Here is a 12,456-nt window from a genome sequence, read left to right on the forward strand (position 1 = left end):
CCACTGCTGTGGCTCGGGTTCAACCCTGGCCTGGGAACTTCTGCATGCTTCAGGGGGGGAGAAAACAAAAACCAAAACCCGAAAACCTGACTCAGCCCACAGAACTGTGCACCTGTGTGACTCACTGCAGCCCTGGGCTGCGGAAGCGGGCCCAGCCAGGAGGGACTGCATGGAGAAACCACCACTAACATCGAACAAAGTTCCCTGGCTCCTTCACTTTGTTACAAACTCTAGATTAGCCAACAAGCCTTGGAAGCATTCACCTATTAATGCTAGTGGAGTAAGATCACGTTTTGAAAATCTTCACACCACAAGCCCCAGTGTGGGGCTGTGTTCCCCTACATATACCACAAGACAAGCACTGGGTAAAGATGAATATTTATTCACTTTACAAAGAGAATGGTATTAAATTGCCATAAACAGCTCCATTTATAGACAAATATAACTGTACATTACACCAGTAGCTGACTCTAACTTTCCCAAGATGCTTATATGGCTCCAACTCCATTAGTTGAGCATATAAATCTGTCTGCCACTGATGTTAAAAGTCCCTCAGAGATAATGGTTTTATGTTTTACATATTCACAGGTGGGAAAAATAAACCCATCTCCCCAGCCCTTTCTTAGAGTTGAGCTTCCATCTGCATGTTCCCTAGAAAGCACTAAATACTGGCTCATTCTTTAAAAAAAAAAAAAAAAAAAAAATTACCGATAATTTGAAAAGGCTTTTGTAGCACACCAAAATACTTATTTATACATACATAAAAAATCTTGAGTTGGATTTATTTTAAAGGTAAACATACCTTAACACTGCCAAGAGTGGATAATGAAAAGGAAGGAACACATTAAATTACTGAATTATAAAAATATTTTCTTTGGAAAAAAATCCCAACAAGGTTAATATCTAAAACCAAAGAGGAAAAAAATAAACAATTGTCCTTTGATCCATTAGTCATTTAAATAAAAATGAAAACCTCTTCAAAAGCAGCTATAACTGAATCTTTTAAAAAGTTGCAGGTAATGAGCACTTCTAAATCTATACACTGTTGATTCTTTACAAGCAACTTGCAGTCAAGAAAAATCCTTAATATGGCTAGTTTTTTAGTTTTTCAATTACCATAATTTTTGCGTTTTAAAAAAATATTTCACATGACATTTTAAAAAACAAGTGGTTGTTCTGGGGAAGCACTGCAAATATTCAATCTGACTCAAATCAGATTACCACAGTTAACAGAGAAACCAGGGATACTGGTGATTTTATTTTTCTTAAAAATCACAATAATTTTTTACTCCAGTTTTTAGATGTCCCTTCATATTTTATGAAAATGTACCAAATTAAAATTTTTTCACTAGGTGCTGCTTCATATCAGGATGTGATGAAAGATACCAACCTGAGATAAGAGCTGACTCCTTCACAAAAGTCCAGTTCTTGAACCCCTACGTAGGAAATGTCTTTCTTTTCACTTAGGTCAATTCTTGGCATAACCAATCACACTAGGATATTATATTATAAAAATATACCTGATATGGGACACTCATGTCAGTACATTGCAGAAAATGTGTCTATTTACTGTGTAAAGTTTATTAACATTTGAATGAAACTCTCTTATTTACACAGTTAAGTCTGGGGTGCTCAGGACAGCAAGGTGGCAAGAGAGCCACCATTAGGAATTTGGAAATGTGCAGAGGTCCTTGGCATCCGTCACGGAGACAACTCCCCAGGAGAACTCGGCAGCAGTGGGTAAAATGAGACAGTTTACACAGTCTGATTGGCTTGTTCTTCCATCTTCATTCTTCTTCACTTTCATTTTCAGGATCTAAATCAGAATCTCCATTTAATTCCTTTTCGCTTGCGACGTCTCTGTCCTCACTATTTTCTTCATCTTTTTCTTCAGCATCCTCATCTTCCTCTTCATTCTCTTCATCAACATCCTCATCTTTTTCACTTCCTTTCTCTTCCTCATCTTCGTCCCAATTATCCTAGTAGAAATATTAAGCAAGGAAAGCCCACGTGAAGGCCGCATTCCTACAGAGTACAAGCACTGGGCAGACTTACATACCAGGAAACAAATTACTCACATCAGAATCCTTTTCGGCAATTTCATCATCTGACTCCTCTTCAGAAGATTCTGTAAGAAGGGAGGAAACCTAGCTTTAATTGTGTGATCAAACCAGAGGGCACAGCCCTGAAAGCTAAACAGAATCAGATTCCTGAATTTACTTTCAGAAATATTATGTTCAGCTATCAATCAAGAAGGAACATTACATTAATATCTTACCTGCATAAAAGCACATACTTAGACTACTCCATCATGATTTCATTGAGCAGGACAAAGCACCAAAATCCCAAATCAAAATCCCATCTGAAAATCCAAGCTGAGAGTGCAGAGAAAAGGATCCCCTGGGCACTGCTGATGGGCATGTAAACTGGTTCGGCCACTATGGAAAACAGCACGAAGCCTCCTCAAGAAATTAAAAACAGAATTGCCAAGGGAGTTCCCTGGTAGTTTAGCAGTTCAGAATTCAGTGATGTCACTGCTGTGGCTTGGGTTTGATCACTGGCCCAGGAACTTCCACATGCTGTAGGCATGGCCAAAAAACTTTTTTAAATAAAAAATTTTACGTGGCTGTGGCATAGGCTGGCAGCTGTAGTTCCGATTCGACCCCTAGCATGCGAACCTCCATATGCCGTGGGTATGGCCCTAAAAAGACAAAAAGACCAAAAAAATTTTTAATTAAAAAAAAAGAACTACCATATGACTCACAAATTCCACTTCTGAACATATATCAAAGAAAACAAAATCAGGATCTCAGATCTATCTGCACCCCCACCTTCACTGCAGGATTATCTACCACAGTCAAGATACGGAAAAAGCCTCTAAGAGTCCACTTATGGATGAGTGGATAAAGAAAGCGTGTGACAGACACACGCAGAACAGATTATTATTCAGCCATGAAAAAAGAAGAAATCCTGCCCTTGCAACATGGGTGGACCCTGAGGGTCTTGTGCCAAGTGAAATAAGTCAGACAGAAAAAGCTCAATATTACATGATCTCACGTATAGTGGAATCTATAAAAACTGAACTCAAAGACATAAAGAACAGATTGGTAGTTGCCAGAAGCGGCAGATGGGGTGGAGCAAATGAGTGAAAATGCCAAAGACACAAACTTCTAATTACAAGAGAAAAGTCCTAGGTATGTAACTTATGTCATGGGAGCCACAGTTGGCAGTACTGGGTTGTGTATGTGAGCTGCTAATGGAGTAAACCTTAAAAGTTCTCAGCACACAGGAACCAAAAACGTCTAACTATGCACATTGATGGATGTGAACAAACATTATGATCATCATTTCACAACACATGCATAGAGAATCTTAGGGTGTACCCCTAAAACGAATACAATATTACGTCAATTACATCTCAATAAAACGGGGAGGGAATCACAAAAAGCATAATTAATTCAAGTATGCTTTTATTTCTTCAGTTACGTCTTACAGTTTTCTCTATAAAGGTTCTGCTTCATTTTTTCAGAGGTATTTCTAGGAATTTCTAGGTTTGGGTTGCTGCTCTTTTTCCCTAATACATTTTCTGACTGGGACATTACGGGCATACATTAGGGGGACATAATAATGCTACTGATTCCTTTTTGCTAGATCTTGGTGTCCAGTAAATGTGCTTATTTGCATATCTTGATGGTGTGACTGTTGATTCTGCTGTATTTTCTACGTGGAGAAAAACAATCACGAGGTCCAATGTTCTAGAACTGTTTCTTTCTTTCATAAACTACAAAGCAGGCTATCCAAAAGCAATTAAAGGTATATAATTGTCTTGTTCCTGACTATATGGGAATGCTTCTAAACTTTATGCTTGATACAGATTTATTAAGGAAATTCCCTTAAATTCCTAGGCTGTTTAGATTATCAAATAATGAGATGCATAAAAAAGAATTCATTCCTTCAAAGATTTATAAAACCTCTCTGTCTAGCACCTTGCGGAGAAAGGTTTTGATTAAATCAATTTAAAGCTATTAATTTCTTCAAGAGTTCTATTTCTTTTTCTGTCAATTTTGGCCACTGCTGTTTCCCAAGAAATTACCTATTTCATCCAGGTTTTTTAAAACACTGGCATAGTTTGTACATAGTGCTTTAATTAAATCTCTCCCATACCTAATGTCCTTTTCTGTTACCATATATTTGTCCCTTCTCTTTTCTTATTTGATGCTATTTCTGCCAGTTTTGCCACAGGCTTTACTAGGTTTTACTAGGGAAGGTGTGCCAAAGCATGACCGTACTCATATGGAGGTTTTTACAAAGTCAGAGAACTGAGTCAACGTGGCAAACGAAATGTTTAGCCTACACTCAGCCCCCCGCCAAGGCATTACCTTCTTCATACACCAACTTTGCCTTCTGCGGGGGACAAGCTGTTCCCTTTGTTTTCTCTGACGCTGTAACCTGAAAGAGAACCAGGAGCTGTTATGACACAGAGCATTAGGTTTATCTCAGGTATCGCCACCTTCCCCAACAGTAAACTCGCCCCTCAGCTACTATAATGGATGACCTTAATACAACGCAGATCAAATAAAGCACAACATTCCTCAATACAAGAAAGAAGAACTCCATAAAAGTTGAAACAACTTCTAAGGTCATCCAAAATCTTTCTGGGACAAAAAAGTGTACAAGTAGCCTGTGGCTTGCTGTTCACAGCATGACAACCATCCAACTGAAATAAAATGGCAAGCACCTCCAAGAAAAAATTGATAGAGGCACAACTAAGTTTACATACTGTCAAATACATTGCATTTCCAAGTTAAAGACTGGATCCAGATTTACCAATTTTTTACTGAATAGGGAGCTCTCAGCGTTCAGGTAAACAGTCTTTATTCCTCTCTCCACTCCTATCACATTCAAAAGTTTAAGCACAGGAGCTCCCTGGTAGCCTAGTGGTTGGGGATTCAGCATTGTCACTGCTATGGTTCTGGTTCATCCCTGGCCCAGGAACTTCTGCATGCTACAAGTGTAGCCAAAAAAAAAAAAAATTAGGACAAAATAATTTGATTTACTCACTTGTGTGACTAGAAGAATAAGCTTTCCATGAAGGTGGGAGAGTTTCTGGAAAGTTTTTACTCTGCTTTCCATTAACTGGTATAGCGTCCCCAGCTGGGGTACCAGGTCAGGCAACTAAGAAACAAAGAAAAAAAGATATTCTGAAACTGTTATGACAGAACACAGACAACAAATATCTAAGTCATGCTCAGGAATGCCTGAGTGTTCACTGACTTGCAGTTCCAATGGCAGTGGCTGCTTGTCACCTAGCCTAGCAATACCTCAAATTTTCAGAGGCATTTGATGTCCTAATAGCAGAAAATAATACTTTTAAAAAAATGATACAAGGTCAGAAGTATAAAGTGCAAGGCAGGACAAACTGCAGATGGGATTTCTTTGTGCTGATTCTATTATTACAGAGAAGGTCAATATAAAAGAGACGCTAAATAAAAAGTGCCCCAATCATGTACCTCCGGGCTTAAAAGGGGCTTCACTCTGAAACTTCCTCCCTGATGAAATCACATTATCCACCTCAACCTTTAGGCTCCAGAAGCTAGAGGAAGCTTTTCACAGCTTCCAGAGACCCGCAGGACAGAGTGACAGAACACAAAGCTGACCACATAGTATTTCAAACATACGTTCTGTGAACGAATCCCGAGCCGTTCCTCAGACACTGAAGCAGTAATTTCTTTTAATTTGTCCCTCGAGAGCTGCAAGTAAGGGACCCCCAACTCCTTGCCTTTTACTCAGGCTTCACTTGCCTCCTCTCTCTGACACCAGCATAAGGAAGAATGTTTCAAATGTGAAACTTGCAACAGTAAAAATGAGTGTCTTGTACATTACTAAAGCCCCCATGGCTAGCAGAGTCCTTGACTTAGAGGAGGTACTTAAAGACATCGGATAAGGAAGAAAGACATGAAGGAAAGGTGGAAGAAAAGCTGTTTTCTGAGGAGGGAGAAATGTCTTAGGCTGTGGAGCCCACCTGTTAAGGTACATCCATGGTCCGTTTTGCTCTGACCTAGAATGTTATGCAACTACAGCTCCAGTAGTGAGACCTTAGGGGTTGATTCCAGAAGGGATTTCCCTACACATCCTCCTAGGGCTCTTTTTACTTTTAAGCAATTCAGTGAGGTGACAAAATGAGTGCTGTCCTATTATTACCATCCAGGGTCACCTGATGCTTGTGGTGATCTTTCTGTGTCCATCACCAAGCCACTCAGACACTGTCCCCAATTCATCTCCCATCATTGCTGTAAGCTGCGAAACCTAACATGCATTCTCACTGCTGCTTGTCTGCCCCCATCCAACATCCTGACAGAGATCTCCACAAAGAACTGCCCAACTCAAAACGGGTAGCCAATAGTTCTCCCTATTTCAAACTACTGGCAGAAAAGGAGCCTAAGACAGAGAACAAGGGACAGTGATCAGGTAAGAACTGGGTGAAACTGTGTTAATTAAGAAAAGATGAGTTATAAAGAGTAACTAAAAATTTTCTTCAGTTATACACTAGTCTTTTCAAAAAAACCTACTATAAGGTGCTGGCTAATCAAATAAAAGAAAAATATATCATTTTTTAAAAATTTCTAGTTTAAACTATTAACTGAATTGATGTAACAATAACCTATCTCATATTGTGACCGTAAGAATCTGCTTTCTTCTGGTGTTCATTTAAGAGTTCATGCTCCCTCCCTTCCATCTGCATTAGATAATCTAGAGCTGACAGTTGCCCCGGCAAAACATCGGGTTTTAAATATTTCATTTTCATCACAAGCTACCCTACAGCCTCCTGAGACAAGGTAAGACAGACCACAGATATAAACTTTAAAACGCTACCAAACTTTTAGAAGGGGATGAGAGAACTACCTACAATGTAAAGATAATTTTGGAAAACAGGCTATGTATAAAGAAAAACCGTCTGAAGGCTACCAAGTAACTTTTCTACTTTCTGTATTTTCTATGCTTCTCTATAGAGTATCTATTACTTTAAAAATCTGGGCCAAAAAAAGAGCAGTTTATGAAAGGCAACAATGATGACAATATGACATTGCACCTGGGAAAAAATGAAATCTTTAAAAAAAAAAAGCAGCTGAGGAGTTCCCACTGTGGCTCAGCAGTAATGAACCCAACTAGTACCCATGAGGATGCAGGTTTGATCCCTTGCCTCGCTCAGTGGATTAGGGATCCAGCATTGCTGTGAGCTGTGGTGTAGGGTGGACACGCAGTTCAGATCTGGCATTGCTGTGGCTGTGGTGTAGACTGGCAGTTGCAGCTCCACTTAGACCCTAGCCTGGGAAGTTCCATATGCCATGAGTGCAGCCCTGAAAAGACCAAAAAAAAAGGTAGCTGATAGTTAAAGGGTAGATGGAGAGAAAATGATTTTGTTAAACCATCAGTTTATAATCCTCATCAAAGCCAAACTATTGAACAACTACTTACTGTGGATAAGTAGGATGCATGAACCGTTAACACGCATTTTAGCCACTGAACCATTAAAACAGCACTGAAAAAAATGAGTAAACATTTACAAATTCAAAATCAAATATAATTACAAAATTAGAAAAATCCATATAGGCAAAGTGAAAATCTAGAAAATGACTCTAATAAATAAACCACTGTGACTATGAGAGTCCTTTCTTTCATGGGGTCTATCTGAGGTCTGTATAATATACTAATCTCTTGGGGAAGAAAGAGGGGAATAGGGAAGACTAGAAAACAGAACAAAAATCTTTCCTCTAAAACAATTCAATTCTAGATAGAAAACCCATGCTTTCAGAGTTCCAGCCATGGCAGAGCCAGAAACAAATCCGATGGGGAACCATGAGATTGTGGGTTTGATCCCTGGCCTTGCTCAGTGGGTTAAGGGTCCAGCGTTGCCATGAGCTGTGGTGTAGGATGCAGATGAGGCTCGAATCTGGCCTTGCTGTGGCTTGGTGTAGGCGGCAGCTACAGCTCTGATTAGACCCCTAGCCTGGGAACCTTCATATGCTGCGGGTGTGGCCCCAAAAAGACCAAAAAAAGGAACCCATGCTTTACTTCATAATTAGCTAGTATCAAGGCAATAAACTGGACTCAGCTGACTCTGCATTTTATGCTCATGATGTGTGAGCCCATCATCTACTCATCATCAGGTACAAAGGCAAAAGATTTCCACACCAACATTAAAAGATAAATATAGACCAAAAATGCATGAGCTGGGCCTAATTAATGAATTCTTCAGCTTTTCTTTGTGAGCTCCAAAGGCTAATGGAGCCTATCAGGAAATTTAAAAAAACTTAGGAAGAAAAACTCAATTATAGGCACCAGATAATAGTGTAGTACAAGCCTAGATCTTTGAAATATCAAAAGCTTTATCTAAATATTTAATCATCAAATTAACCAAAAAACCCCACAAAATTTAGTCATATAAAATACTTCCCACAGTGTCTTAGCAACCACCAGAGGTTGAGCAAGTTCTACAAATGGCCAATTTTATACATCCTGATTAGGACTAAATTATTAAATAAGATGAATCTATTAAATGACCTGATAATAAAGTTGAAAAACCTATAGTTTTCTTAAAAAAAAGGGGGGGGGAAACTCTAACAAAATCTTAGAAATAAGAATCATTCAGTTTAAAATAAGTACAGAAAACAATATTTGACACTTAGAAGAGAATGTATGGTTATCTACTTGGTAATTTCATGCTGTCAGACATCAATGTTTTAAAACTATCACATCTAAAATATTCAGAAAAATCAAAGTAATTTTAAGTCGCCTGAACATCTTACCTATTAGGATGTCCTTGTAATCTCTTTGTAAGCTGAGGAGGAGAAAAACAGCATTAGCAACAGTACTTCAGAGGCAGCCAATCTCTAGCAATTCCCACGATACACACATTATTGAGAACAAAGGAAAACAATGACTATATTAGGAAATCATTATTCTTAAATTTTCTAACTGCTAAATGTTCAGCCAATTTAACATTCATCTAGGAATACATTCCCACAGTAAAAGTAATTACTTGATAAAAATCTCGGCTAGGATTTCTATGAATGAATGCCCAAAACAGACACAAAGGCAGAAGATAAATTAGCGGTTGTCAGAAATCGGGGGTGAGGAACACTGGGGAGTGATAAACCCGTAAAAGATTTCTTTTTGGTGTGGCAGTTGCACAATCTGTAACATACTCTAAAACACACTGAACTGTACACTTTAAAGGGTTGAATTTCATGGTATTTAAACTCTCTCAATTTTTAAAATACACAAAAAAACATCTAGGGTAGGCAAATTTTGTCTCAGTAGAACTAGCAATCATCTGTCATCCACTCTAAGTACCCTGCTTGCTTACTCACTACGAATCCACGTCTCTAAAAGCTGGATTTTCTGATTCATAGCATTAGGGTCTAAAAATGAAAAGCATGAATGAAAAGCATACTCAGGTACCTCTTGCAACAACGGAATAACAGCATGCAGGGGCATCCTTAATACCGTTCTCCTTATCAAGTTTAAATTCCGGGTCTGAAGTACTTTCTGCGAGAAAATAAAAGAAATATAAATAAGCATACTCATAAAATAGACACTGCAGGGAAAACTGTTAGTAAAAATCATCTTAAAAACAAAGCACTAAAAGTACCAACTGAAGGACAGCAAACCAAGGCTGGGATTAAACGGCAAGTGTTCTAGCATGTCTTACGGATACCAGAGAAGTCTTCAAGTATCAGGACGTTTACTCCACTAAAAAGTTTCTGCTCTATAAACTCTAAATGCTTATGAAGTAATTTTTGATATATAACAGAAACGAACACCTTTAGACATTTAAATACAGATATACACCACTTTAGAGAAGTTCTCAAACTTCTGCTTTATAAAACGATGAGTCACAGCCACATAAGAGTGAACAAAACACACTAAAATCACACTAAGAAGGCAACAAACCTTTTGAAATTAAGTGTCATGTTTTTGATAAAACTTTAACTCAATCAAAAGGTCATATAGTGAATGCTTGAGTCAAAAACTCTTTAAGGGTGAAACCCAGTCTCCACAGCAGGAGACATGAGACAAAGTGTAGCTTAGTCCAAATCCTGACTATATAATTTGTTGTTCAAACTAGGACACTTTTTGAGGACGAAAGGCCTTTCAATTTCTCCAAACCCCACCCAGATACTTCATGGGAGAGTGGGAAATAAGAGTTCTTCCAGGTTTCAAAACCCTTTCTCTTTAATATTTTTAAATATTTGTGTTTCAAAGGGCTTACTACTAGAGGAACTTCCCAAATGGGTGGTGAATGCTATTGTGGTGGCTGCTGTTGTCATAAAGGTCATGTTCAGGATATAAACAGCAGAGGTACTGAACCAGCAAAATGAAGAAAGCTCATTTTCAGCTTCCTTTAATGGTCCTATAATATTCCCTTTTAGAATTTCCCATGGGTTTTATTTGCTTGTAAAAATATTTTTATACCAAGTCCTCTTAAATCTATCAAGTACTACTTAAAAACTATCACTGACATAATCACAGTTTATTATGCAAACAAAATAAAACTTTAAACATAATTACTGGGAAACTTGGAATGGAATGTTCTAATTTAACAGTCCCAATTAACGTAGTATTTTCATTTTCAAATAATCAGAATACAAGATTCAAAGCAAAATATATTGATCATAACAATAATTCAGAAGGTATCTGATACTAAACATCCTTCAAATTACCTCGATTATAAATCAGTTATCACAAAGTTCCAATGATGTACAAGTTACAGGGAACAGTCCGTCTTAACTAAACTACAAATACTTTTTGATATACAACATGCTTTTGATTAAGGCCCTTGGTTTTCACAGATATTCACCAAACCACCAGGCTTCACTGTCTTAAATGGCCAAGTGGAATAGCAGCACTTCAGGTCAAGGAATACAATCTTGAACTTGCAATTGCACCATTATTTATACACCAAAAGTTTAGTTAGGCAACATAATGTATGACCAAAGGTTTGAAAAATGTGTGGTTTATGAAATCCTCTGATGTGTGTGCTGTTGCTCTCTGTGACAAATAAATAGTGATTATATGATCTGTTGTCCAAACTAGGACACTTTCTGAGAATGAAAGGCATCTCAAATAATAATACTAAGAGGTGTAAACCAGGACTGTCACAGGCCAGGACTGTATGGCCTAGCTATTTAAAAGTTATTCCAAACTGCAGGGCAGAAAAATTTTTAACAAGTTCTCAGATAATTCTTATGCCCACTAAAGGCAGAGGCTCTATGACAACAATTTTCAAATTAAAAATAAGCAAATAAAAATGTTTATCCAAATCAGGCAAAACCATACTGAACAGAGGAGTTAGTACTATCAACTTCTGCCAAGAATTTATTTAAAGAAACAACCTTATAAGCCACAGCTATAAGCAGTGAGAAGATGATACTATAGATGGGGTTTTTCTTTTACAACTTTACCATATAAAACCTGAAGCGTAATAAACAGCGCATGAAAGTATACTATTTGATCATTTTTACGTGCACTTACTGGCCACTGGACTTCTTTTGTAAAATACCTGTTCACACCTTTACCAACTGTTTTTTGAGTTGAGTCTCACTACTGAGTTAAGGGTTCTTTACATTTCTGGATATAAATCCCTTGTCTGATGTGAGTTGCGAATACTTTTTCCCAGTCTGTGGCCTGCCTTTTCATTCTCTTAACGGTGTTATTTCAGAAGTTTGTATTTTTTATTAAATCCAAATGACCAATTTTTCCTTACATGTTTTGTGCTTTTTGTGCTGAATTTAAGCCCTTCTCTACTCAAATACACCTAGATTTTCTTTCTTCTAGAATTTTTATGGTTTAGTTTTACACTTTTGTCTGTGTTCTATTTTTGTGAACACTTCTCTGTTAAAATGTTAGGAAAGAGTTGAGATTTTCTTTTTTTATATGGATATTTAATTGCTTCAAATGCAAATGTTGAAAGGACTTTCCATTTCCAATTGAGTCAACTTACCTTTACTGAACACCAGTTGGGTATCATCTCTTTCTGGACTTCCTACTTTGATTTCTTATCTGAATGTAGTTTTTCATTAATATCAAACTATCTTGATTACTATAGCTTTATCTTGAAATGAGGTTAAGTCCTTCAATTTGGCTCTTGATTTTATAATTACTTTATTTCATGTCCTTCATTTCTAAAAGGTAGCTACTAGAATTTAATTGGGAATGTACCAGATATACAGATTAATTTGGAGGGAATCTTAACAATGTTGAACCTTACAATCCATGAAACATGGTTTATATCTTCATTTACTTGGATCTTGGTTAATTTCTCTCAATTTTTGTAATTTTAAATGTAGCGGTAGGGGAGTTCCCATCACGGCACAGCAGAAACGAATCTGACTAGGAACCATGAGGTTGGGGGTTCAATCCCTGGCCTTGCTCAGTGGGTTAACGATTCAGCGT

At 37.7% G+C, this 12,456-nt stretch overlaps 1 protein-coding gene across 1 annotated transcript in view; it reads right to left on the minus strand.

Moving 5' to 3' along the window:
• WDR43 (WD repeat domain 43) overlaps window positions 361-12,456 on the minus strand; it is a 47,560-nt gene continuing 35,464 nt past the window's right edge. The window contains exons 12-18 of the mRNA XM_021087672.1: window positions 9,463-9,549; window positions 8,808-8,839; window positions 7,477-7,540; window positions 5,062-5,175; window positions 4,380-4,449; window positions 2,079-2,128; window positions 361-1,979 (exon numbers count right to left, since the gene is read on the minus strand). Coding sequence (XP_020943331.1) covers window positions 1,788-1,979; window positions 2,079-2,128; window positions 4,380-4,449; window positions 5,062-5,175; window positions 7,477-7,540; window positions 8,808-8,839; window positions 9,463-9,549 — 609 coding nt within the window. The 3' untranslated portion in view covers window positions 361-1,787. The remainder of the gene's footprint in view (window positions 1,980-2,078; window positions 2,129-4,379; window positions 4,450-5,061; window positions 5,176-7,476; window positions 7,541-8,807; window positions 8,840-9,462; window positions 9,550-12,456) is intronic.

Source organism: Sus scrofa, chromosome 3 (assembly GCF_000003025.6).
Source record: "Sus scrofa isolate TJ Tabasco breed Duroc chromosome 3, Sscrofa11.1, whole genome shotgun sequence".
In the NCBI taxonomy this organism is placed as follows: domain Eukaryota; kingdom Metazoa; phylum Chordata; class Mammalia; order Artiodactyla; family Suidae; genus Sus; species Sus scrofa.